Source organism: Zootoca vivipara, chromosome 14 (assembly GCF_965207765.1).
Source record: "Zootoca vivipara chromosome 14, rZooViv2.hap1.1, whole genome shotgun sequence".
Lineage (NCBI taxonomy): Eukaryota > Metazoa > Chordata > Lepidosauria > Squamata > Lacertidae > Zootoca > Zootoca vivipara.
In genome coordinates, this window is record NC_142597.1 from 30703241 (window position 1) to 30731238 (window position 27998).

The 27998-nt window shown below is 47.2% G+C and overlaps 3 protein-coding genes across 3 annotated transcripts in view; 1 reads left to right on the forward strand and 2 right to left on the reverse strand.

The window, feature by feature from the left end:
• Window positions 1-7766: 7766 nt before the first annotated feature.
• TMEM270 (transmembrane protein 270) lies at window positions 7767-11270 on the reverse strand. Its single transcript, XM_088657889.1, has 2 exons — window positions 10711-11270; window positions 7767-8030 (listed from the first exon to the last, which is right to left on the reverse strand). The coding sequence occupies exons 1-2, from the start codon at window positions 11071-11073 to the stop codon at window positions 7767-7769; spliced, it is 627 nt and encodes a 208-aa protein (XP_088514015.1). The 5' UTR covers window positions 11074-11270.
• A 3214-nt stretch (window positions 11271-14484) lies between these two features.
• CHST14 (carbohydrate sulfotransferase 14) lies at window positions 14485-17506 on the forward strand. The gene has a single exon (XM_035140202.3). It carries the CDS (start codon window positions 14779-14781, stop codon window positions 15850-15852), a length of 1074 nt encoding a protein of 357 aa, XP_034996093.1. The 5' UTR covers window positions 14485-14778; the 3' UTR covers window positions 15853-17506.
• Window positions 17507-22918: 5412 nt separating this feature from the next.
• The window catches only part of LOC118097163 (N(G),N(G)-dimethylarginine dimethylaminohydrolase 1), a 52219-nt gene continuing 47139 nt past the window's right edge, over window positions 22919-27998 (reverse strand). The window contains exon 6 of the mRNA XM_035139845.3: window positions 22919-27922. Within this exon, the coding sequence (XP_034995736.2) occupies window positions 27806-27922 (117 nt within the window). The 3' untranslated portion in view covers window positions 22919-27805. The remainder of the gene's footprint in view (window positions 27923-27998) is intronic.

The window sequence follows — 27998 nt, forward strand, 5'->3', positions numbered from 1 at the left end:
GAGCTGGCCCGGGTCCCTGCCGCTGAGCCAGTGCCGCTGAGCCAGAGACGGAAAGAAAAGTGGGGTGCTGGCCGCGCCTGCCACGGACGCAATCTGTCTGCAATGTTTTCCTCCCGACTGGAGGGGATATTTATAGCCAAACCCCCTTTCCCTTTTGAACCAAGAGGAAATGGCTGGAATAGTTACGTACCTGGCCAATGGCTCAGACAAGGCCAAGAACCATACACAAGGCTCAGCCTTGGCCAAGCAGCACTTCGTAGCGCCAGTCTCTCCAGGGCCTGCCAGACAATTGCGGGGCTCGATGCCACCGCCACCGCCACCCTGTTCTTCCCCCCTTCCCGGTGGGAACCTTAAAGCACCCCTCGCAGACCTCCGCCTCCCGGCCTAATAACAAAGTGGGCTTCCTGTTCTCTGTTCTCGGGCAGCCTGCCTGTTATGTTCGGAGAAGAAAAGGCCCCTTGCCAAGAGCTGGGGAGGCGGACACCTGGGTGCCCCCAGGCTTACATGGCAGGCCAGGCGGTTGTTTTCAGCTGCAGAGTGGCTTGTGGTGGCAGAGAGAAGCTCAGCACTCCCAAGGCCACAGTCCAGAGAGAATCAAGGAGCAGAAGTTGTCCTGCGAGGAAGAAAGCCCAGCAGGGAGCAGCCACATCACAGGCAAACTGATCCCGTTTCGGTTCCTTTCATATTCCCCCACTTATGTTCACTTTTCCATTCACATCAGTCGGCAATTTGGTTTTAGCGCTGGGGGCAGCAATGCTTCTGAACACCAGTTGCTGGAAACAGCAGCAGAAGAGTGTGTTGCTGTTTCGCTCGTGTTCCCAAAAGGGGCATCTAGGTTGGCCACTGGCCTGATTTTCTTTAGTACATTGTATTTTTGTTCTCCAAGTAAACTCAAATTAGGACGCGACAGATGCCCTTTCAGATCCCCATCAGCAGGCCCGGCTCACCCATTGACTCTAGTGGCGCAATGCACCACGGCGCCTGGGCAATCAGGGGGCGCTGAGGGGCGCCCCAGCAAGTGGGGGAGCTTCACAGCGGCCTCCCTTTTCCCTCCACCAGCCGCGCCGCGAGAGCAGGGAAGGAAGCGAGCGGAACAGGGGCACTAGGACCCTGTTCCGCTCTGCAGCGCCAGGGTCATCCCTCACCCCGGCGCTGCGTTTCATTGGTAGAGGTGACGCCACATGGCAGCACCTCTACCAATGAAACGCAGCGCCCTGTTGGCGGGAAGGAACCCGGTGTGGCCCGGCCTGCCCAGGCACCCCGCTCCACTGGGAGAAGGGAGGAAGGCCGCGCGGAGCAGCGGCGCCCCTTCCCCCACTCAATCCGGCGGCATCGAACAGGCAGGCGGCCTCCGGCACAGCGCGGCCCTGCTGTGAGGTGCGGGGGCCGCTGTGAGGCTCCCGGCACACCAGGTAAGAGCTTTCCTTTTTTAAAGAGGGATCCCTGCACCAGGGCGCCCGATGACCTTAAGACGACCCTGCCCATCAGATGCTCTCTATGCCCCCCCGGCCACTGGACCGGGTGCATCCCAGTGCTGTCACCTTCCTGCTGCTGGGAGTGGGGACTTTGGGGTCAAGCTGGGCCGCGCCCTTCCTTTTTTATGAGGTGCAAAGGACTATGGAGCGGTGTGCCGAGGGGAGCTCTCCTCCTGGTGCTTGCATGGAGACGTTGCCGGCACCGGACACCTCCTTTGCCCAGCTCCCTGACGTCAGCCAAGCCTTAAACGAGTTTGTGCTTTGCCAGTTCAAGACGTCATCGTCCGACCTTGCTAATCCTGATTGGTAAAACCATTCTCAATGATTTCTGGCCCTCACTCGAAGCAACAAAATGGGATGACTCCAAAGAGTCAGAGAGTGCAAAGCGCTCATTATTTTATGACAACTAATTAACTAATTCACACTGCAATCTTCAACTCGGCACGCAAAGAGATGGACGGGTCGGGAAAGCTCTCCTGGCAAGGGATGGGGTTTTCCCCTATCGGGGGGGGGGTGTCACCTGATACCTGGGGCCAGAGCATAGGAAGAAGGCCTCCTTGGTGAGGAAAGGCAAGCCTAGGCCCTCCTGCAAGTGCCCCAAAGCTCCACTCAGCACCACCAGCCCCCAGGGAGGGCTTGGACAATGGCCCAGTTTCCCAGCTCATAAATCCAGACATTCCTGCCCTGCGCTCACAGCCAGCTGAGCTGTCACGAAGGCATTTGGTGCTGGCCTGCAAACCCACATGGCTGTCGACCAGGTAGCGAGGAGCAGCGGGGCGAAGCTGTAAATCAGCCCCAGAGCAGAGCGGCGTTGGCAACCAGTAGAAGGGCTAGCTCCGCGCGCTCTGGCAGGCTTGGCTAAATGTGGGGTTGAACGCACAGACCGCTCTGGCTGAACTTTCCCAGGGGTGGGTGGGGGGTTCCTTCTCCTCAGCACCTACCCCAAAGCCCCATCCCTCTGCCGCAGCAGCCAATGTCCTCAAATGCCCCACTGGAGCATCACACCTGCTCCTTCAAGAGGACTGGCTGCATGGGTGCTCATGGCTTGTTTGGGGTGGGGGACGGCCGTAGCTCTGCATGCAGAAGAAGGTGTCAGGTTCCACCCCTAATAGGTAAAAGGTAAAGGATCCCTGGTTACGTCCAGTCAAAGGCGACTATGGGGTTGCGGCGCTCATCTCGCTTTCAGGCCAAGGGAGCCGGTGTCTGTCCATAGACAGCTTTCCGGGTCATGTGGCCAACGTGACGAAACTGCTTCTGCTGCAATGGAACACCGTGGCGGAAATCAGAACGCATGGCAACGCCGTTTACCTTCCTACCACGGCTGAGAGACTTCAGATAAGTGTGACTAGCCCAAGGTCACCCAGCAGCTGCATGTGGAGGAGCAGGGAATCGAACCTGGTTCACCAGATTACGAGTCCACTGCTCTTAACCACTACACCATGCAAAATGTCTCCAAACAGGATTTAAGTTGTTGACTTGATGACACAATGCAGGGGGCGAGTGAGTGAGTGAGTGAGTGAGTGAGTGAGTGAGTGAGTGAGTGAGTAAATAAAAAAATAGATAAATGGGCTTTATGCTGAAGCCTGCATTTTGGATACAGATTGAAGATGAAGATTGCAGAGTGGGTCAGTCACTAATAGGTGCTGTGCCTATCAAATTATGTACCATGGCTTCTGGAATGAGAACTGGAATGCCCAGCTATTACCCAGATCTGTATTGTGCCTTAAGTGTAACATTCAGTTTTTCTCCCTCTCATATAACACTAGAACTTGTGGACATCCAAGTGAAGCCGAATGTTGGGGTACAGGATGCAAAACCCCAAATTTACCCGCTGCTCCTGCAAACCTGCTCCTTTTCTTTGAAACCACGATGTCAAGCACTTACAAAGCCTTTCACATTTTGTTTTTCTTTCAGTTCCATTTGGGAGCCCGATGGGAACCCAAAGTCGATATGAAAAGATCAGTCAAATGCCTAGAAAGTGGTGGCACAAGGGAGAGGCAACCTGGACCATAATGCCCCGGGGCGTCTCCTGCCCAAGCAGCCATTCCTCATGTGCAGAGCTTGGGTGAGGCTAGCGCCAAAGACGTCCCTCTGGATCATGCCCCCAAACCCAGCTCCGTCCTCCAAGTTGTGCATGTCCACCAGGGCATTTCGACGGTTCCTGATGATGCTCTTGGAATGCTGTCGGGTGATGCCTGAGCCTGCAAGAACATGAAGTCATTCCCTCTCCCCGCCAGATCTTGCGATATTTCTGCCCTGTAAAAAGAAAGTCTCTGTGGGGCAATAAACACCCAGGCCAAGAAATGCCTTTGGCTTTAAGAGGGGTCCCCAGGGTGAGTGCCCCCCCACCCCACCCAGGGAGGCTTAACCAAAAATCACTGCTTGAGGTTAACAAGTTTGCTATGTCCCCAAACTGAACAGAGGCCAGAATCAAGCTCTTTATTTGGAGAGGACTGGAAGGAGTTTTGACGACTGAAATATGGTTCATCTCTCCTCTCTCATACGCACAAAAGCAGCCTGTCCCTCTTTCAAACAGCCTCAGAATCAGGGGAAACCACCATAGCACAGTGGCAGAGCTTTTACTCCGAATGCAGAAGGTCCCAGGTTCGATCCCTTCCTGGCATCTCCAAGGCTGGGAATGTTTGTTCCTTCCTGAAACTCTGGAGAGCCGTTGTTGCCAGTCAGTGTCAACAACAGTGGGCTAGATAGGAAAACTGGGATAAAGCAGCTTTCTTGTTCTCCTCAGCTCTGCAGAAATTGGGAGTTTTTGAGTCCGACCAGCTGTTTCTGAGACATCTGTCCTAAGCAATGCAGGGTTCTGTTGAGGTGGGAAATCTCCAGACTGAGTGCAGGAGGCCAGTTTTATGTTCTAAAAAGAGGTGCAGAGACTTCTCACGAAAGCGCTTCCAACGTAATCATTGGGCGCTTTAAATTCTTGCAGAAGCCAAGGGGGTACATGGACTCTGTACATGCTCAGGGTGCTCTTTGTTGCTGCTTCCGGAGTTGAGCTTTGCTGCCCCATAAAAGCCCAGACTCAAACCAACGCCCCACCTAAATATCTGGAAGAACTTCCCGGCGGTAACAACTTTTTGACAGCAGAACAAGACTCCTTTGGATGGTGGTGGGCTCTGCTTCCTTGGAGCTTTTTTTAAAGAGCGGTTGGATGGCCGTCTGCCCGGGATTCTCCCATTACGATTCCTGCATTGCCGAGGGTTGGACTAGATGACCCAGGGGGTCCCCTTCCAACTCGACAGTTCTACAACTCTGTGATCACAACTCCCCATTCGCCAATGCTTTTTTCTGGAGGTACTCAAGGGTACACAGTACCAGCACCTTCCCCCCCACACACACACTTTACAAGTGTGGCACTTTTTTCTTTAAAAATACAGCACTGCCCATCGCCATCTCTGATCAGTCTGGCTGCTGGAATCCAACAAACATCTGGAAGGCCGCAGGTGCCCTGCATCCCAGTATGGGGCAGTGGTCCCAACAAGCCAGCGTCCTCCCTGCTCAGCCAGTCCCCTCGATGACCCCACTGCAGAGCAAAACGCAACTTGCCCTGTACCTGCCTGAGCTGGCGTCAGGCTGCGCAGGTGCCGCCAAAGGGAATGGGGGGTTTGAGTCCGGAGGCATCTCACTGGGGCATCTGGGCTTCAAGTCCTGGCTTTGCCTCTGGCACCCCCTCCCTCTTTCCCAGTGCCGAGCGTACTCCCCGCCAGCTGGCACCCGGCAGAGGTGAGCGGAGCTGTTTGCACAGCTGTTGCCTGCCCGAGCCGAACGCCAGCCCCTGGGAACACGGCGTCTAGGAAAGCGCCAGCTAATTTGAGAATTTCTCAGCGAAAAAAGGACCGGCCTGTCAGAGGGACCGGCTCAGGAATGTCAGCTTGGGAGGCGAGCCAGGCGTCCGGGGCCCTGTCCAGCGAGCGAGCAAGTGGAGAATGCGAAGGAAGGTGACCCTGCGTGTTGATCTTGTAAGGGGACCCGCCGGCTCAATTAGCAATGGAAACAAAAGTGCTAAACGTGTGAAACAAGCTATTAAAGTAATGGTTTTTAAGAGCGGGCGAACAGAGGCTCTGACAGCCGTGAAGGATGTCTGGGCAATCCAACAACACAGGGCCAGGATGATGTTCAAAGTCTGGGCTGAAACCTGCTGTTGAAAAGGGGGGGGGGGTGTAGGGGCTTGGTTTATCCCTCTGCCAGACCATGGTGTGGAGGGAGACGGACGATGATGAACATTAGCTCCATTTCTTGCATGCTTCTGCGATTCTGGCTCTAAGGAACGCTGCCAGATCTCACCCACCCACCTGCTTTCTTCAAGGAGCATTAATCCTGCACCCCGAAATGTGCAAAGAAGTGCACAGGTCACCAGGGGGCGCTATTGGTGTATCTGTTTCTAAAAAAAAACACGCACAAGAAAAATGGTTTCTCTTGGATTTCAAAAATTAAAAGCTGGAACAAATTTGCCACCCCGAACCCTTTTCAAAATTCTCTTCATAGGTTTCCCAAATACTCTCACGGGATTGTTTCTCACCGTGCCGATTATTCACCCAACATGCTATATAGGGGCACAGCTACTGTATATGCATCAATCTTGCAGATTTACTTAGCCGAACTCCCAAACAGACAAATTTCAAAAGTCTTGTGTTGAATTTCGAGCCCGCTGCCATTTTTACGCAAGTGTGGTTTATAAATATTTGACTAAAACTGAATACAATAAAAGGCCTGGTTTTGAAATGTGAGCCCGTTGTAGATATCACAATCTTGAGAAAAGGCTTTTTACTAAACAAGATAAGCTTCAAGGGTACAGCGTGAGATTTCTAATCTCAGGGTCATGGGTTCTAGTCCCACGTTGGGCAAAAAGATTCCTGCATTGCAGGCGGTTGGAGTTAGATGACCCTCGTGGCCCCTTCAAACACTACAATTCTATAGTTTTGCGGGGGTCAGGAGTATGCTGGAGAAATGTCCTACTTGTAAGAAAACACAGAACACCCCGCAGCGGTAAGGTAAGCTCAAAACTTTGCACCCACTGAAATTCTAACACGCCCTGAGAATGAAATACAAAACTGGGAGCCTCTTTCACAGTGGGATGGGGGAAGCTTTCAGAAAACGAAGGGCACATTGGAACATTCTGCTTTTTTAAAAACCTTCTGAGCTTCTCGGGAAGGATCCGAGAGGCTGATCCTACAATCAAAGCTGAGGATGGAAGGAGGAAGATGGACGGTTTGGATGGTTGACCTAGTCAGGCTGTCTCCTGCATCCCTCCCCACAACCTCTTCTCTCCCAGGACCCTCAGGGAGATATGATGAAGTGAACATGGTGAGGAAGATGACGAGGATTTTCATGGAGAAATGGCTGTAGAATCCGAAGACTCCTCATCTGAGCAGCAATCAGCCCCACAGCAGTTTTGCCAACCGGAACTGAATGACTTAGTCCATGATTTGGGCCTCTCCAATGCGGCAGCTGAGTTATTAGCGTCCAGGCTTCAAGAAAAACATCTACTGCATCACTCGGCAAAAGTGACATATTCCCGAAAGAGGGTCCATGATTTTCTGCAACTGAAGAGGGACCAGGATTTTCTGCAACTACTCTCTGTGATGGAATCTATGTAATGTAAGAATTCTATGCTATGTGGACCTCTGAACTCCCGACTCCCATCCCCTTATCATTTTAACAACTGTTTAAATCGTTTTAGAAATAGCACGTTTATGTTCTCACTTTGAGTTTTCCAGGTGTAGGGAATGGAATGCTAAGGAATTGGTGGACAGACAAAAAGCGAGTGAAATGTTAAAAGTAAGATTCCAAGACACCTGGACACCCAAGATAACGGACAGAAAATGTGTTTTAGCTCACTGACCTGTGACCTTGTGTCTCATGTATAACTTCTATGAGCTAATGCGTGTACATTTCCTTCAAAGCTATTTTAAAATGAACTCCCAATTTGGAGTTGCTGACGCTATAGCAATAGCTTATCCCCAAATAAAAATGGGTCCCTTCCTGACAAAACAAAAAAAACAAAAAACAGAAGATCACAAGACAAGCTTGAAGAAGCAAAGTTTTGCCTTTTGGCTCTAGGGAATGATCCAGAAATGTGGACCAAGGGCGCCCCCTCCTGGTCGAAAGGCAGACTAGCGTGCACATGTTTGGGTGTGTGTATGTTTTGGCTGCAGAACTGCATTGCAAAATTAAGAGAAGTGAGAATGTCAAAGGATAGGTCTGCATCTGATCGGGTACCGTTCCTGGGAATCAAGCAGATAGCCAGGCTCGCTTCCAGTGCCATTTATTGAATGCCAGTTAGGTCCACTTCTCTTGCTTGGGGAGAAGGGTGGCGTGGCACGGCATTGGCACCAGTGCCGTCTCCTCCTCATCTTCATCTTCATCCTCGCTTGCTATTTCGACAGCATGCTGAAAGGTGCCTTCCAGGGCCTGTGTGATGCAGGTGATGGGGCACGTCAAGCGGAAAGCCAGACCCCAAACGATCCGAGCCACAAGGCTCTCGAGGAACCGGCAGCACGCATTCAGCAGGGAAAAAACCCGAGCTATCAGACCCTTCGGAGCCTGGCAAGGAAAAGGCGAGGCCTCGTTAGGGACTAGCAACATGCCACACACACCCAGCAGGGCAAACAGCAGGGCTGGGAGGAACGGCTCATGCATTGACTCAGCCATTCATTTATATATACACCACCAGAGCCAACATGGTGTAGTGGTTAAGAGTGTCAGACTAGGACCTGGGAGACCAGGGTTTGAATCCCCCCTTGGCCATAAAGCTCACTGGGTGACCTTGGGGACCAGTCATTGCCTCTCTCAAACTAACCTACCACACAGGATTGTTTTGGGGATTAAATGAAGAGCGGGAGGAGAACCACGTATGCCACCTTGAGCTCCATCGGGAGAAAAGTGGGATATAATTGCAATAAAGGTATAATAAATATTGCAGCAAACCACATACAATAAATCACCATTTTAAACCATCCGAAATGATCATTAAAATGGCAAGCTAATCAAAATAATTTTAAACAGCAGAGCTGGCTCCCAAGCTCATAAATGGGTAAAGGTAAAGGGACCCCTGACCATTAGGTCCAGTTGTGACCGACTCTGGGGTTGCGGTGCTCATCTCGCGTTATTGGCCGAGGGAGCCGGCGTACAGCTTCCAGGTCATGTGGCCAGCATGACAAAGCAGCTTCTGGCGAACCAGAGCAGCACACGGAAACGCTGTTTACCTTCCCGCTGTAGCGGTACCTATTTATCTACTTGCACTTTGATGTGTTTTCGAACTGCTAGGTTGGCAGGAGCAGGGACTGAACAACGGGAGCTCACCCCGTCGCGGGGATTCAAACCGCCGACTTTCTGATCGGCAAGCCCTAGGCTCTGTGGTTTAACCCACAGCGCCACCCGCGTCCCTGCATAAATGAGTACTTCTGTCTATAAACACAATGACCAAATTAAAATCCTTATTCCTTCCTGCAGTTAAGTTGCTATGCTGGACAAAAGGAAGAAATTGCTCTAGGATGGCAGATCAGACGGGAAGCAGAGTGATCTGGCTGGTGATCTAGGGCCAATGTGGGGCCAGCTCTCCGCTTCCCAGAAGTGGGGAGGTGTGGGGGACAACCAACTTAGGATCAACCATCAGCCAGAGAAAGAGCGGCATTGCAGGAGCTTGCTCCCCCACTCCTACCACCAACAGAAATAACATCTAAGAACAGGGGGCGCCATCTACACGGGGCCAAGAGCCCTCCCCCAAAATTGTAAAGGACAGTGCCAGGCACTTTCAGTATTCCATGGTGAGCCTTCCCACCATCTCCACTATCCATTTAATAATAATAATAATAATAATAATAATAATAATAATAATAATAATAATACAGGGACCCAGGTGGCGCTGTGGTTAAACCACTGAGCCTAGGGCTTGCTGATCAGAAGGTCGGCGGTTCGAATCCCTGTGACGGGGTGAGCTCCCGTTGCTTGGTCCCAGCTCCTGCCAACCTAGCAGTTCGAAAGCACATCAAAATGCAAGTAGATAAATGGGAACCGCTATAGTAAACGGCGTTTCCATGTGCTGCTCTGGTTTGCCAGAAGCGGCTTTGTCATGCTGGCCACATGACCTGGAAGCTATACGCTGGCTCCCTCGGCCAATAATGCGAGATAAGCGCGCAACCCCAGAGTCAGGGGTCCCTTTACCTTTACCTAATGGTCAGGGGTCCCTTTACCTTTACCTAATAATAATAATAATAATTTATTTATACCTTGCCCACCTGGCTGGGTTTCCCCAGCCACTCTGGGCGGCTCCCAAAAGATATTAAAAATACAATAAAGCATCAAGCATTAAAAAACTTCCCTAAACAGGGCTGTCTTCAGATGTCTTCTAAATGTTGGACAGTTGTTTATTTCCTTGACATCTGATGGGAGGGTGTTCCACAGGGCAGGAGCCACAACCGAGAAGCATAGCTGCCAAGTTTTTCCTTTTCTCGCGAGGAAGCCTATTCAGCATAAGGGAAAATCCCTGTAAAAAAGGGATAACTTGGCAGCTATGCCGAGAAGGCCATTCTGCCTGGTTCCCTGTAGCTTCACTTCTCGAAGTGAGGGAACCACCAGAAGGCCCTCGGAGCTGGACCTCGGTGTCTGGGCTGGACGATGGGAGTGGAGACGCTCCTTCAGCATCATAACACTTTGAACAATCACAGCTTCCCTCCCCATAAAGAATTCTGGGGAACAGTTTGTCAAGGACGCTGAATCCCAGGACACATCGTTTTGTCAAGGATGCTGAGAATCGTTAGGTGACCCTCTTCCCCTCACAGAGCTATGGTTCCCAAAGGGAAAACAGCAACGGTCCAACCACTCTTGAGAAACTGTAGCTCCGCAAGGGGAATCCGAGTCTCCTAGCAGCCCTCAGCACCGTTAAGAAACTGCACTTCCCAGGGTTCTTTTGCGAGAAGCCGTACCTGTTTAAAGTAGCACGATGCTGCTGTAAGTGGAGAGGGCAGGTGGGGTCCCAAATCTGAAGGCCGAGAGCATCTTTCTCCTTTCCTCCATTGCAGAGGGTTGGAAGAGATTGACCCTTAGCGGCCTTCCCACTTCTACTTCTATGATTCCATTACTGGCTATTGTTGCAAGCCGCTCTCTGCAAGGCTCTGGAGAAGCTGCTTTTGATAAAGGCTTCCAAGTACATAGAAGGGTCCGGATTCAGCCCGACTCCCCTGCCCTCCTCCTCGGGACCCAACCTCCTTTGCGGCCCCCTCACCAAGCCCCGTAGCACTGATCTCCACCCGTGTTCCTTGGCTCCGTCCCGAGCCTTCCAGGCCAGCAGCAGAAGCATCATGGAAGCCAAGAGGATGTTTTGGGCCCAGCAGAAAAAGAAGTCGGTGGCCAGTTCGAAGGAGGCGTGGATCCACCGCAGGAGGTCCCACTGGATTTGCTTGAAGCAGAAATACCAGTCCAGGAGCCCCACCCGCAAGGAGAGAAGGTGCAGGTACAGGGTGCTCAGCCCGCCCTGAACCACCCCGGGCATCCCCTTGCCCACAGGTGCCGGGGACTGGGGTCCTGGCTCAGGGACTCGGCTGCACGGGTTCGTGTCTGCGTGGTTTTGGAGAATGTCCGGCTCCATCGAGGTGAGCCCAGCACTCGGAAGAAGTCTGTGAAGTAAAAAGACGTTGACCCATAGCGTAACGCGGCCCCGAACTCGGGCCCTGTTTGCGCGATTCCAGTCTAGCTGGCAACCGTGAGTGCATTGGCCTGATCCAGCAGGTTCTTATGTTCTTCTGTAACATCTTAAAAGGAGGAGCCTCCTTGAAACGTAGTAATTATTAGTACTAGCAGTAATAATATGTTGTTAATATTTGTACCCTGCCCATCTGACTGGGTTGCCCCAGCCACTCTGGGCAGCTTCCAACATATAGAAAAACCATAATACAGTGGTAACCTTGGCTCTCAAACACCTTGGTACTCAAATGCCGAAAACCCGAAAGTGTTCCAGTTTTTGAATGTTTTTTGGAAGCCGAACGTCCGATGCGGCTGTCGTCTATTGTTTCTGGGGTGCTTGCACCAATCAGAAGCTGCGCCTTGGTTTCTGAACATTTCGGAAGTCAAATGGACTTCCAGAATGGATTACGTCTGGGACTTTGTTTTTGCTATTTATTTATCGTTTTTGTTTTCGAGGCTTTTTTGGTTAATTTGTTTTAGTGACTGTGTGGAACCCAGTTCAGCTACTGATTGATTAATTTATTGATTGATTGTGTGACTGCGGAAATGGATAAAAGCCCCCCCTCCAAATACTGACTATCATCAGTGCACGTAAGGGAAAAAAAAATAATTTTAATTTTTATCATCTACAATACTGTCTTATTTCTTTTATAGTACAGTACATTGATTATTGCTTTCATTTTATGGATCAATGGTCTCATTTAGATAGTAAAATTCATGTTAAATTGCTGTTTGATTAGGGGTTGTTTTAAAAAGTCTGGAACAGATAAATCCGTTTTGCATTACTTTCTATAAGAAAGTGCACCTTGGTTTCGGAATGCTTTGGTTTTGGAACGGACTTCTGGAATGGATTAAGTTTGAGAACCAAGGTACCACTGTAAAACACTACACATTAAAAGACTTCCATGTATAAAATATGGGAATAGCTCAGTTGCTTGAGCAATCTCAGGGTCGTGGGTTCAAGCCCCATGTTGGGCAAAAGATTCCTGCATTGCAAGGGGTTGGACTAGATGACCCTAGTGGTCACAACTCTACAATTCTATGATACAGAGCTGCCTTCAGATGTCTTCTAACGATTACACACAGTTACTCATCTCCTTGACATCCTGATGGGAGGGTGTTCCAAAAGATGGGTGCCACTCCCAAGAAGGTCCTCTCATTATCCATCGTGGGGTAGTGGTTGGAGTGCTGGATCAGGACCTAGGAGACCAGGGTTCAAATCCCCACTCAGCTGTGAATCTTACTGAATGAAGGTGGCCTTGAGGGCCAGTCATGTCTCTCAGCCTAGCCTACCTCACAGGGTTGTTGGGGATTAAATGAAGAAGCAGAGAACCACATCTACCACCTCGAGCTCTTTGGAGGAAAAGGTGAGATAGGAAGGGAAAATACTGTCCTGACATTTTCTCCTATAGTTTCCTAGCAGTGAGAAAGGGACATTAGCCCTGACACACAAACACACAGAATGAAAAACGCTGTAGGCTGGAAAAATGGTCCCTAAGGCTTCCGTGCCGGTTTCCCAACTAAGGACAGGGTGGCTCAGGCCTGCATCTTGCTGGGCGCATACATTTGCCCACTGCCCCACACGGTGAACGCATGGGCAAAGGCCACAGCTCAATCCCTAGTGACGTCTGCCAGAAATCCTAGAGGGTAGCTGCCAGCCAGAGTAGACAACACTGAGCTAGTGTCTGGCTCAATGTAAGGCACCTTCTTATACCCTACACTGGCTCTCTTCGTAGAGAAGGGACTCCCTGAGGGTTTGAGAGCCATCAGCTACCCTCACCTGGTTTAGCTGGCCAGTCAAAGCCATTTCAGGGGCATGGCTGCTGTCACATGCTGGCAGCTTCTAGGAACCACACCTGAGAGCCGAGTGCAAGGGAGCCACCTCCCCTAACACCCCATACACCTGTTAAACAAATTGGTGCAATCAAAGAACTGTATATAAAGACGTAAACTCATGCATCCATATACCTTCAAGCACATACCCTTTGCTCTCTGTAGTCAATCCTCCTGTCTAGGCAATGGCTAAAGGGATTTATCAACCCAACACAGTCCTTGGGACTTCAGAGGCTGAAGTGGTCCCAGAAATGTTGTGCGACTTCCTGGACGAAGCAGCTGTGAGCTTCCAACATCCCTCCCAGCTTTATGATGTCACTCCATGACATCACTGTGCAGGTCCCTCCAGTGTGATGTCATTGCTGACCAGCCACTAGGGCTCCCCCACCACCACCAAAAACAGCAGTGCTCTGAGCTCATTACAGGCCTCAACCTTGTGCTTTGTGTGTATTGAGGGGGCCGTGACACTCTCAAGAGTCATAGTATCCTAGAATTGGAAGGGTCATCTGTTCCAACCACCTGCAATGCAGGAATCTCAGCTAAAGCATCCATGGCAGGTGGCCATCCAACCTCTGTTTAAAAACCTCCTAGGAAGGAGAGTCCGCAACCTCCTGAGGGAGACTGTTCCACTGTCAAACAGCTCTGATCATCAACGGTTCTTCCTGATCTTTAGTTGGAATCACCTTTCTTGTAACTTGAAGCCAATGGTTCGAGTCCTACCCTCCAGAGCAGGAGAAAACAAGCTTGTTCCCTCTTCTATGTGATAACCCTTTAGATATTTAAAGATGGGTATCATAGATAGCGCTTTAACATCTTCAAGTCAGTCAGTCAGTCAAATCTCCTGGAGGGGGTATAACAACCAAGGTACCTGTGGTTGCATGGTGGGGTCATTAGATTATTTTTGTCTGCTGTTCCCAGTGAAATAAATTCAATTTGTGGTATAAAGATAGACGTGACACCAGACCTAGCATTGCTGGGGTTTAAAGTCACCCAGACCCAGAAATCATTTAACAATGTTCCGCTCTCCTTTGTCTTTAACAGCAGTGAGAATTAAAATTACTAGCTGCCAGAAACAATGGAGTTTAAATGTTGAATCCTGGCATAATAGACTAGAGCAGGGGTTCTCATAGGAAGTGTGAGAGGAGAAGATGGCAATCAAGGGCAATCAAAGAAACGTTTGAAGATTTCAGTACAGTATAGTATAGTATAGTATAGTATAGTAAAGATAGGGGTGAGGTGTTGCTGGGTTTTTTTGCAGAATATGGATAGATCTCTTTTCAAAATGAGATTAAAAGCATCCAGTGATACTGCAGACAGCTTTCCCTCCAGACTGTGGCCAGTGACGCCACTTCCCAAACCGCCCACCCCTTTCCGCCACTCGGAGGCTTGTTGGACTACAGCTCCCAGCATTCCCAGCGCTGGCCCCGCTGATCAGAGATGATGGGCAACATCTGCTTCCTGGTGGGGAGAGGAAGCAAGTTTGGGAAAGGCTGCTCTGTGGTATTAACCCTCGCATTTCCATTGAGAGGTTCCCTCTCCGGTGGCAACAGAGCTGCCTCTTCTCGCCCAGCACGCACCTCTGAGCTCCTGGAAGACACCGAAGAGGGAGGCAGAGCTGCAGGGGGGGGGCAGGTCCTTCCATCCTTGACCGGCCCCGGGCAGGCTGAAAGCTGCAGCCCCAGCTGATCTGCGAAAAAAGAAGCGAAGCAGGCAGCTGCCGGCAGGGCAGACCTGGCCCATCAAACAGCCCCTCTGGCCCGAGGCCACACAGCAGGCCATGCCTCCATGCCCCTCGGCGCCCGTGGGGGCCACTCCCAGGGCCCGGCCTCGGAGCAGCGGCCCCCGCCAGCTCCTGCCTTCCATGCTGATGTTTGGCGTGATTGTGGCATCAAGCAGCCTGCTCCTGATGATCGAGAAGGGCATCCTGGCAGAGGTGAAGCCCCTGCCTCTGCACGCTGTCCACGGGGAGCTCCTAGCAAGGCGTGACGGCAGCGTCAGAGCAGCGAAGGAGGAGGATGTAGATGCGCAGGTGATACGCGACATTCGCAACCGGACCATCCGCGCCGCGTGTGGGCAAGCGGGCACGCCTCGCAGTGTGTGGGAGCTCTCGGCGGCGCAGCGGCGAGTGGTGCTCAAGCACCTCCTGGTGAGCGACAAGCACCGCTTCCTGTACTGCTACGTGCCCAAGGTGGCCTGCTCCAACTGGAAGCGCATTCTGAAGGTGCTGGGCGGCACCCTGGAGAACGTGAACACCCAGCTGAAGATGGACCACCGGAGGGACCTGGTTTTCCTCGGCGACATGAAGCCCGCCGAGATCCGCTACCGCCTCAAGCACTACTTCAAGTTCATCTTCGTCCGGGACCCGATGGAGAGGCTGCTGTCCGCTTACAGAAATAAATTCGGGGAGATCAAAGAATACCAGTTAAGGTACGGCGTGGAAATAGTGAAGCGGTACAGGAAAAGCCCTGGGCAAAGCAGCGCCGGAGACGACGTCACCTTCTCCGAATTCATCCAGTACCTCTTGGATGAAGAAGTGGAGAGGATGAATGAGCACTGGATGCCCATCTACAACCTGTGCCAGCCTTGCGCGGTCAGGTACGATTTCATTGGCTCCTACGAAAGACTAAATGAGGATGCCAATTACGTGCTAGGAAGGGTCCGGGCGCCTTCTTTTGTGCAGTTCCCAGAACGGCAATCGTGGTATAATCCAGTGACGCCAGAAACTTTGCATTATTACCTGTGTAAGACTCCAAGGGGGCTTATCAAAGAGTTATTACCGAAGTACATTCTGGATTACTCTTTATTTGCTTACCCACTTCCAAATGTTAGCAGTCAATTTTGCAGACAATGAACATTTTCCACTATGAAGGAGGTGTCCTATGCAATTTCCCAATTTTATCCCCTTTTTATATATTCAAATTGCCTTGCTGTTTTGCTCTACAGGTTGCCTTTACATTTTTTTAAAAAAAAGTATTACCTTTTATACAAAGTGTTTATGGGCTGCTGACTTAAGCACAGTTTTTAATGTGGTTTTTGTGTATTTTAGGACCAAAGCATTTTTTGTATCAACTGCAGCAGTCACATTTTAAGAACTGGAATAGCAGGAGACATGCATAGAATGAGGCTGTGTCAAGTATTATTTCCATTATTTTGTGTAATATAAATGTAGCATCCTCATCTTCAAAACATTTCTGCCCACATACATGAAGCAATGAAGTCAATTAACATGCGGCTTGTGTTATCTCAAGCACTTTACTTGACAGCTTCCACAAGTTGTACGAAACAGCATTTGCAGAGTATGCCTATGCATGTTTACTCAGAAGTAAGTCACACGGTGCAAGTTGGGAGATGGTATGACCTTGAAGGATTGTAGCTTTCAAAGTGTCAAGTATAGGGGAAATGCAAAATATGGGGAAGCCTATCTGCATTACTGGGGGTTGGACTACATGACCCTAGGGGTCCCCTTCCAACGCTACAGTTCTGTTTCTCTGATAACAGTAAGTGCATGTATGCAAATACACTCAAATAAGTTGGCTCTCCATACAGTTCAGATAATAGGATTTCTATTTTCCATGGTGCAGTAGTTCGGTCGGTTGCCATTATATTTTCTTCATTTTCATTATGCTTTATTTGCTAAGACTAGGGAAATAGTTTTAATAGCTTGGCTCAAAAATTAGCTCCGGCATAACTTTTAACCATGTAGTTAGAAAGCCTAATTTCTCCATTCTTCTTACCTACATGCATTCACACAACTTTTTATATAAGCATTATGGTTATTAAATGTGAAAACAATTGAAATGGATGCATAGCTGCCAACCCTCCCTTTTTGCGGGAAACTCCCTTATTCCAAGCCACAGCTGTCAACTTTCCCTTTTTTTGCTGGAAATTCCCTTATTCCAGTGCCGTTTCCCGCTGCTATCCTGGATTAGATATACCAAGACCAGGCATCCCCAAACTTCGGCCCTCCAGATGTTTTGGACTACATTTCCCATCTTCCCTGACCACTGGTCCTGTTAGCGAGGGATCATGGGAGTTGTAGGCCAAAACATCTGGAGGGCCGCAGTTTGGGGATGCCTGCCGTAGACTGTCCCCGGGACAGGTGAGGCTGCTGATCCCTTATTTTCAAATCCAGAAGTTGACAGCTATAAATGGATGGCTCATGGATGTTTATTTTGTACCTGCTTTTTAAATAGTTTGTATGTATTTTTTAAAAAAACAAAACAAAACGATGCTGAGGACAATCGTAGTTGTGATCCAGAATCGACGTTCAAACTGAGTGCTGGGTACGACTATTTTATATTTTGGCGATGATTCATGTTCTTATACAGCTGCATTGTTTTATACTTTCTGTATATCCCATGGTCATGTTACATGGTAGTTGTATTCTATGTTATAAACCAGCACTGCTAAGAGTTGTCTCTTTTTTGTTTTCCCATGTCTTTTCTTCTCAAGAACTGTCTCTCGTTTCCGCGTGTTTTTTCTTCTCAATAAAAAAATGGGTGTGGCGCGAGCTAATTTTTATTCTGAAAAGTGTAGCCCAGAGAAAAGTGTTTTGAGAGCCACTCAACTAGAATATGGTCAGTTGTGTTAGCAGTTTTAAATTGGCATGTCGGTTTCTTGGCTAAGAGGGGAACACCTGTCTCTATTCAATTTATAACAAATTGGCAACCATTTACTGGATCATTCGTTCATTTATTCGCCACCAGTTTATATCTACGTCCAGTACAATCATGGATCTGCTGCTTCCTGGCACAAAAATGTGAACCCAAGGCACAAATCCCTAAGCATTTGTATTTGACACAAACACCCTCTGCATCAAACTGCATAATATACATGGACGCAGATGTGCTCTGTGATTTGATGGTGGTTTTCTGGAATCTATATACAGTATATATAAATGTAAAAATGTTGAAAGTGTGGGTTCCACTTTTCTCAGTAACCAATCGTCCTGAAATTTTGACACAACGATCCATGCCACTCCCCGAGTGTTTGCAGAAACAAAAATGCCTCACATCTCACACCTGTGCAGGTAAAAACCTGCTTTTCCACAAAGTAAAACAGCGCCCTCAAGTGGAATTTTACCATTATGACCACAGCTCCTCCTCCTCCACCCCTCCCTCCCCTTGGAGTCTAGCCCACACCCACAAACCCCGCCTCCGCCAACTGAAAACAGGCCTTTTGCAGCAACAAGGCCCAACATAGGCTGCAGCAGGCTAGGCAGCTTCCCAGACTAGGCCAAGTGGAGGTAGGGGCCTGCCTGTGTGGGATGGGGGGGGCAAATAGGGGGCAGGGATAGGTAATGGGTCAGAACAGGGTGGGGGAAGAGACAGGGATGCGCCTATGTAAACATAACACACGAAAAACAGGGGGACTCTGAAGATGAGGGGAGTCTGAAGTGGGACTCTGTGGCTCCATTTAATAAACTGAGCCACCGTGGCAGGTTTTTTATGGAACCGAACAGCTCGGGCGCTTCGGAACACGCCTTCTGTTTAATAAACGCCTGGCAGCATTAGGCAGTCGTTCATCATTTCCCCTAACACGCACTTGGGGGCATGGCGAGCGGTTTTTGCTTTTTAATTTAGCGGGTGTTGTGTCACATGCAAGGCTCCGGCAGCCATTTTAAGTAAGGGCAGTCGTGCCTGCCCCTTTTAGAAAAAACCACAAAACACACAACAACGCCCAAATCATACAAAATGCCAAAATAAATGACAACCCCAAAAATAAAATTCAACAATAATAACTTCTGCTTCTCATGTTCTTATTTCAAAAAAAAAATTATTTAAATACAGTACATAAAAATGTTCACAATGCGTGCGCAGGGGCCAATGTATGGAGATACTGGGGGGAGGTGACAACACTCCCCCGGGGACAACAGAGGGCTCAGACAAAAATGCATGCTGGGAAATAGAACCCAGAAGCTGACAGTTCCTTCTCCAAGGGTGGGGGCCCAGGTATGGAAATACAGGGTGGAGGGAGCAACAATCCACAGGGACAACAGAGGGATTAGACAAAAGTGCATGCTGGGAATCAGAACCCAAAAGCTGACAGTTCCTTCTCCAAGGGTGGGGGCCAAGGTATGGAGAAACAGGGGGGAGGGGCCAACACTCCCGGAGAGAACAGAGGGCTCAGACAGGGGGTGGGGGGAGCAGGGGGCTCAATAGCTCATGAGTCAGGACAGGATGGGGCCAGTCACAGGGATGTGCTGGAGGGGTGGGGGGAGAAGGGGACTTGACAGCTCATGGGTCGGGACAGAGTGGGGCCAGTCACACGGAAGTGCTGCGGGGGTGGGGAGAGGAGGGGGCAGGATAACTCATGTGTACGGACAGAGTGGGGGGAATCACAGGAAAGAACCACAGCAACGCGTGGCCGGGTCAGCTAGTCACATATAAAAAGTCAAGAGGATGCATGAGGATATGTGCTTAAGCTCCATACTGGTGCCATAGAGTTATTTTTATTGTACAGTCCGAGGACACAGGTGTAACCTTTTCCTTCACTCTGGTTTGGGGAGATGCCAGGAGAAAACTCCAAGTATTCCATGAGGATCCGCACCCTGTAATGTTTTTGCACCATGACGGTGCCAGGAACCGGTGCCACGCCTGTGACTATTCCCAGTTTAGTCTATGAATATGGAAACAATCTAAGCGGTTTTGCTGGGAATCTGTATAAAATCATGCAAATTCTTTGGGATGTGTGTCTTAGATTTGTGTTTTGGGGTGCAGCGAATCACTGCATCTGTATTTTATTTTGTTTTTTGGGTGCAGTCCACAGGTATAAACATGAACTATAATTTGAAGGTGATTTTAATAGGATCCCTTGTAAAAAAAATCTGTAAGAATTGTATTATACTGTACCGTACGTGCTTCATTCCACCTGAGACAGCAAATCTCACAGACAACTCTCATCCCTCTGGCAGCAAATATACAACAATAAATTAAAGAATGAATTAAATAGCTAACCTTTTGTGACACCATCACACTATCTGCCTCTTACGGTTTATCTAGCCTAGCCCTGAAGCCATTTTTATAAGGGACGTGTTTTTTAGTTTCTTCTTTCTTTGTTTCTTTCCTCCCCTTTTTTACAGTCACATTTTATCAAAGTAATCACTAGTGAAAAGACCCTTTAAATAGATGTTCATTTTAGCTAGTTAATGTTAACAGATATGGGAAACACAGAATTACCTGAGGAAACTATTTCCTTTGTATGCCTACTTGTCAGGCCTTAATCATGTATCTATTTAAGTCAATTAGACTTACTTTTGAGTAGTCATGTGAGTAGGATTGCACTGGTAATAATACCTTCTTCACTATAGTCTGAGGCTAGCAGTAATAATATAATATTGTAATTTTATTACCGGTATATTATATTATATTATAGCCATAATACTATCAGACACAAGAAAGTGTGTTTTAGACTTAATCTGTAAACAGTGTTCACACCATTTTTAGTAGGTGGTGGAGATTGTTATTTCCACAAAAGTAAAACATGTTTTGGATAATGCCAACCTTCCTTCAAAATACTGATCGTTATACAATAATAATAATAATAATAATAATAATAATAATAATAATCTATTATTATTTATACCCCACCCATCTGGCCGGGTTCCCCCAGCCACTCTAGCCAGCTTCCAACAAAACATTAAAATAAAGAAATCAAACATTAAAAGCTTCCCTAAACTATGGGAGATACAATGCTGAAGCAAATTTGAGGCAGTGCTAATTATTGAGTGCCCACTAGAGGTCTCTGCTGTTTAACACTTTCACCCCAACACACCTCCCCCCCAAAATCATTTCCAGCATTACTTTAAATTATTATACTGTAATTTATAGCTACTAGATTGAAATTTCCACCTGCATTGTAGAGAAAGGGGCAACGTGATAGAAGTGTATGCATGGAGAAAGTGGACAGATAGGTTTCTCTCTCTCCCAGCACGGGAACATCATGGGTTCAAGTCCCATGTTGGGCAAAAGATCCATGGCACAAAAACAAGGTTTGGGTTAGGAGACAATGCTGAAAGAGATATCCTCTCAAGTCATCGTGTTCATGATTTGGTGCAATTGTGTGCATACTTGTTGCAGCTGCTTGTGTACCTCTGTGTCGAGTAAGGAACTAGCAACCAGGCACCACGTTCAGTCTTGTAACACACAGCCTCCCCCTGCTCCCTCCTTTCATACCATATCTCAGAAACTCTCTCTCCCCGTGTAAGCTATCAGTTGATGAAATCAGTTTTCCTTATCAGGAAGAGGAAGATTGCTCTCTCTCCCTTCTGAAGGAGCTCTGAAAGGAGATCAATGCTGTATCCAGGTCATCCACATGTGACATTCATAGCTCTTGACTGGAGGCTTTTAATGTTTAATAGATTATTTTATTTCATTTTTCTGTTGTAAGCCGCCCAGAGTGGTATAAATAATAAATTATTATTATTATTATTATTATTATTATTATTATTATTAGCATTATTAGCATTACCAACATAATAGTTGGGAATATTTTGCTTTTATGAACTATGGGTTGGGTCCATTGTTTGTTAGGGAACCATCTGGCTGGGTGGAGTTTAGGATGAAGTCTAGTCCTCTCTCCACTGGTGGAACAATTACCACTGATTCATGAGGACTCTGACCTCTCTCCAAATAGTTTGGAGGCTACCAATGGTGTAGGAGCCAAGGTGGAGTTGGTCCAAGCAAAGCTAAGCTGGATCCTATGTTAGCCCCATTGCCAGGTGAGGGGGGCAGGCAAAATATTGTGTCAGCTTGGAGCTGGTGCAGGAAAACAACAAACCAAGACACACCCCCATTGAGAGTGGTTCTGACACTCTTATCTCTCTCTCTCTCTCTCTCTCTCTCACACACACACACACACACACACACCCTGCTCCATGCAGGGTTAGGATTGCTCTACCCAGCAGTGATCCTGTACAGTACAAACTTAATTTTTGACTACCGGTAGGTGCCACTGAGCTCAGACAGTCTCGATTTTGTATAGCAGTGTTTCCCAACCTTGTGCCTCTAGATGTTTTGGGACTACAACTCCCATCATCCCTAGCTAGCAAGACCAGTGGTCAGGAATGATGGGAATTGTAGTCTGAAAACAGCTGGAGGCACAAGGTTGGGAAACACTGTTGTATAGAACAGCGCCAGCCCTACCGCTGGGAGAGGGAGGCAACTGTGTCAGGCTGCGAGGGTTGGGGAGCAGGGATGAACCTCCTGGGTCATACCCAGGACAGGGCTTTGTATGCCATGTGGCCTGTCCTGCACCCCCCACAAGTAGCCCATTGCCCTTCAGGTGCATTATTCCATTGCAATTATTGAAATAAGTTTCCACGGCCATTCCAGTCAGCTTTTGAATTTAGAATTGGGGTGGAATCTTGACCTTTCCCTCAGGCAGCCAAATTATTTGGGTCTCTCCTAGAGTAGACATATACAGAACTGCACTGCTAGTTCCCGTTAAAATTAATGAGACTTCAGTCATGACTAATTTTTTCACATTGATTTCACTGTGAAATCCTAAGTCGCAAACTAGATTTGTCAGTATGTTTTTTAATGTTTCAATTATGTTTATATCATTGATGTTCTGTTATGTGTTTTTAATGTTGTGCACTGCCTTGGGGTCTTCTGATAAGAGATGGTATATAAATTGAATTATAATTATATCATTGAAACAAAATTAAAAAAACTCCTTCCAGCAGCACCTTAGAGACCAACTAAGTTTTTTATTTTGGTATGAGCTTTCGTGTGCATGCACACTTCTTCAGATGTTGTTGTTGTTGAGTTTCCAACTCAATGTTGAAAAGCAATGTCTATTATTAAACTCCACTTCTCTAATTAGGCTGCATGGCTGGCAAAATAATGCAAACTTTTGTGTAAACCCAAACTAAGCAGAAAATTTAAGTCGTCTACTGAAACAAAACACACATAGTCCCAGGTACAACTGACACTTTATTCCATAGTGATAGGTGTGTATATGAAGTACTGAAACTGCAGAAGACGAAAGAAAATGGAAAATGTGGATCAACATTTTCCAGTGTTAACAGACTATGGAATGCGTAGATGTTTGGCACAAAAAAATGGGCAACAATATACTGGGTTGTAATAAAGGTCTCTCAAAGGTAACAGTCTAAAATACTGTGGTAATTTAGTAGTCATATCTGTGCACAGTAAAGCAACACAATGCAATTGATTCATAGATCTCATACAAACTACACCATCAAGCATCCAGTGTCAAGCTTTCTGGGATTTCAAGTAAGGTCCCTGATATTTTGCTCACAGCTTCTAAGAGATGAAAAAATGCTCTTCAAAAAACAACAGTCTCTCTTTTGTATGGGTATGTACCAACTCCTGAGAAACATTTGATTCTTACTCAAATGGATTCTGCCCTGCCTATATTTAAATAAGTGCTGAGATTGTACCAGAGTTTGCTTTCAGTGAGGGAGAAGACAGGGAGGGCGATTTTGACAGTTCTTCACTAAGCTGAACATGATGTTCTGCCTGAGCTATGGTTCCATCTTATGGGGACTGTTGTGTTCCGCCTGTCCTTAACAAAAAATGCCACAGTAAACTTCTAAAACGGGGCATATCTGTGAAATATTTCAACTGAGTGTATACCTTGTGGTGTGGGTGGGAGTGGAAAAAAATGCCAAGTGTAGCAATATAAGGTGCATCATGTATACAAACTTCTTGTTGGCCTACGGAGGGGAACCTTAGATGACACCAATCACATTTTGTCCAACAAGGAAACCCACAAGTTGCATCACTTTCTTCAACCCCAAAATAAAATAAACAACACAAGGATAAAAAAAATTGAATGGGGGAGCTTATCTGGGGCTTCCAATTTTGTAACCACCAAAGTGGTTTTTTTGGGGGGGTGGGGTGGAGGAGTGTAAAGTTCTGGGCAGGTCATGGACGACAGAAGAAACAGTGGGACAAAGTAAGTTGCAGAATACAACAGTGCTAGGCTTGCCATCTTTTCATTTAAGCAGTTCCGAACATTGAATTGGGTAGTGCAAGGGAGGTCATTTTAGATTTTATCAGAAGCTAAGGGCCAGTTTATGTCGCTTTGTCCCAGCTCCTGCCAACCTAGCAGTTTGAACGCATACCAGTGTGAGTAGTTAACTAGGTACCGCTGCAGCGGGAAGATAAACAGCAGGCTTCCCCAAACTCGGCCTTCCAGATGTTTTGAGACTACAATTCCCATCATCCCTGACCACTGGTCCTGCTAGCTAGGGATCATGGGAGTTGTAGGCCAAAAACATTTGGAGGGCCGAGTTTGGGGATGCCTGATAAACAGTGTTTCCAAGGGCTCTGGCTTCCGTCACGGTGTCCAACTGCGCCAGAGGCAGCTTAGTCATGCTGGCTACATGACCCGGAAAAGATGTCTGTAGACAGATGCCAGCTCCCTCGGCCTGAAAGCAGAGATGAGCACCGTACCCCATAGTCAAATTTGACTGGACTTAACTGTCCTGGGGTCCTTTTACCTTACTTTTACCTTACCAGCTGAATCCAACTTTTTCCTTACCAGCTGAATCCAACAGGTGGCAAATGGACTCTTGCCAATCTAGACTACACTTCAAGGAAAGGGTGTTGCATTTTTTAAAAGAAATGCCCCCCCCCCCCGATACACCTTGAAGAATTTAAACCATATCAGGACTGAGAGGAGGCCAGGCTGAACTACTCTCAATGGAAATAGCAGTTTTCTAAATACATGGTTATTTTCTATAATGGAATATTCAATAACAAAGTTTGAAGCAGTGGTGTGTAAGAAAGGTCTCACCATTTGAGCCTACTGATTGTACAACTGGCAAACTGCCAAACATAGGCTTAATTATTTAGGCAACACTTCAGTGCTTCAGGCCAAAATTAGGTAGATGTGGGCAGTAGCTGAAAGCAACAGCTCCATGCCCTTTTTTCTTTTCCCCAACCCCACCCATAACATTTAAGGATACTCACTGTGATTATGTTACAAACCTCTAGATAATGAAGGGGAGAATTGGCTTTGGCAATAGCAATAGCTCTATATTAGCTGTAGAGTCTAGTTCCAAGAGAATGGGATTATTTATATTCTTTGTGTGTGTGGTGAAAAAACATTACGACTAAGGCCTTGTGTTGTAGAATTTACCTTAGGAAATATTTCTTTCAGCTGAATTCCATAGTAAACAGTCGCACAATTAAAAAAATAGAAAAATCATCCAAGATATTCATTGTTCCGAGCACAACAACCTGAATGCTTAGACTGAGTAGTCATGGCAGCCTGTTGGAAGACAACTCTCTTCCTTATTCGAAGGAATACACCACAGTAAAAAACCAAAGCAAAACTTCTGCAGCTAGAACTCCTGCAATCTCTTTCTCACTACCAAAATGTCTCAGGAAGTTCACTGCTGGCTCTCAGAAGAACTCTGATCAAACAAAAATTCAAAACAAAAAAAACATTCCATGAAAAGTAAAGCAAAATACCCTAGGTGAAGGTGAGATGAAGAAGAAATTTGTTAACATCATGGGTGTCAGAACATTAAGTTCGAGATTCACATAAACACGTGGATTATTCTTAGAACAAGATTGATATAATATTTATTTATGAGCTATCTGCCTATCCAGTGGATAAACAAAGAGACAATTGTCTCATCTTCTAGGATACACTAGGATAAACTTACAAGTGGTTTAAGCCTTGCTGAAATTCAAGACTAGTATCAGAATGAAATCCCCCCTGAGAATCCTCCTCTGCGGTAACACTTTTCCCCTAGGTGCCACTCGTCATTTGCAATAGATTCCGCTCACGATTCTCTTCTAATGGACTTTCATGGCATGAGCAGCAACACAATACTGTGAAATAATAAAGCACAGTACATTTCACATTGCAGCTGGTACTCTAAAAAAGACTATGCAGAAGCCCAGGTTCATGATGCTATCGAATTTCTTTCTTTTTTTTAAGTTACTTTTATAATAGGGATTTCTGGAAGAGAGATGACAAGAGAAACAGAAGGCACAGGTAGAAGGGGAGGGAGAAGGAGAAGAAGAAAAACGAGAAAGGGAGACACAGAACAAAAGAGAAAAAGTCAGGGGTGAATAAAACCGAGGCTGATTTCTGCATTACTCTTAATGGAGCCCAGATGTCAGAACCAATGTCAGCTTTGCAACACGAGTATTGCGGCCAATGTAGATTTCACATGTACATTAAAAATGGATTGAAGCAAGAACTAATGTAAGCCTCATGCGTGGTGGCACGCTATGTAAATTTCAATCCCAACAGATGCCTTCAGCAAAGCACAAAAGCAACCCACCTAACACAGGCGCAAAGATCTTGCTTTAATGAGCAAGCACCCCAAAATTCAAGGGGAAATGACTAGAGGCCACCCAAGTGTAACAGTCTGATTTGAGGGCATGAAATCCATCTTAATGCATCCCCAGTTAAAGGCATTGGTATTACTCTGAGCCCTTTATGTCCCAGCTATCGCTCAAGCCTGAGGTTACAGAAGTTACATGGCAGTCACATGTGGTCCTTTTGTAAAGAAAAACAGCTGTGGATATCTTCAAGTCCAAGTGGAGGAATAAGCAGGGGAGGGGTTGCTAAAGCCTTTCACATCTAACCATTTCCAAACGCCCCCCCCCAATGAAATCCTCCTCAAGCTGCTTTCTTACCCATGGGAGAAAATATACAGTACCATGACTTTTCCCCAGAAGGTAGAAAAGATGCTTGAAGACCAATATTTAGTTTTTAAAAGTGGTCAGGAGGGAAGAAGAATTAATTAGCCTCTTCTGCGATTTCTCTTTTCAAACATGAAGATAACCCGTAGCTTTGTTGTTATTTCTAAAGTTCTTTTTTTTTTACCATGAATACCTGGGATGGAAGGTAGGCAGATCAATGGGGAAAGAAGACGAGAAAGCCCTTACGGGAACAAATTTGAAATTCCCATGATGAAGTCAACATCAGCAGAAGCAAAGAGTTGGACCATCATCCCCCTAACCCCTGCATTACATTGGGGCACAAGGTGGGCAGTCATCAGCATACTGCTGGACACAACACACCCTTACAAAGCTGGCTTGTGTGAAGGGAGGCTAAATTCGAAAAGTTATACTTTCTCTAGCACCTGTCCGCATGTGCTGTTAAGGGGACTTGCCTTGCCTCATACATTTGGAATCCTGCGCCTAAAGCAGGGGTCAGCAAACTTTTTCAGCAGGGGGCCGGCCCACTGTCCCGCAGACCTTGTGGGGGGGCCTGACTATATTTTGAAGAAGAAAAAACTATGAACAAATTCCTATGCCCTACAAATAACCCAGAGGTGCGTTTTAAATAAAAGGACACATTCTACTCATGTAAAAACATGCTGATTCCTGGACCGTCCGTGGCCCGGATTTAGAAGGCGATTGGGCCGCATCCGGCCCCCGGGCCTTAGTTTGGGAACCCCTGACCTAAAGCATGCCTTGGGAGTGAAATGTACACAATAGGGATCTGAACACTCTATAAAGTAGCATTTAAGACCTGGGTCATAAGGTTTGTGTCAGTTAAAAGTAATGTTAGATGCGGCCCCCTACGATCTGCTTTCTAGATCAGTTTCACACCAACTATATAAACCACCAATTGTCATAATGGTCTTCGGTTAAGTCCAGACAAACATGCAGCAAAGTCCTTTTACATCAGAAAAAAGCATATATATATATATATAAAATTACCACCTGAAAGGGCACCATTGTAAACAAAGGTTAGTAGCACAGTGGTACAGTAGATTGTCAAGGGAACCAATAAAAAGTGGGTACAGATTTGTCTGCCTTGCATGTACACATTATTGCCAGTTACAAGGGAGGGAGTCTGTAAACTCATAATTGTGAAGTTTTATTAATAAGGACAGAACAACATGTGAGTGCCCCATCTACTTTTTCAAGCTCTGTGTTCGCTATAGGGATCAACATGTGGTCCTTCAGTTTTTCGAAGACCTATTTAGGGGGAAAAAGAAACAAGAGGGGAAAGGTTGATATTTGCGAATTTCTTACTCTCACAGAAACAGTTTCT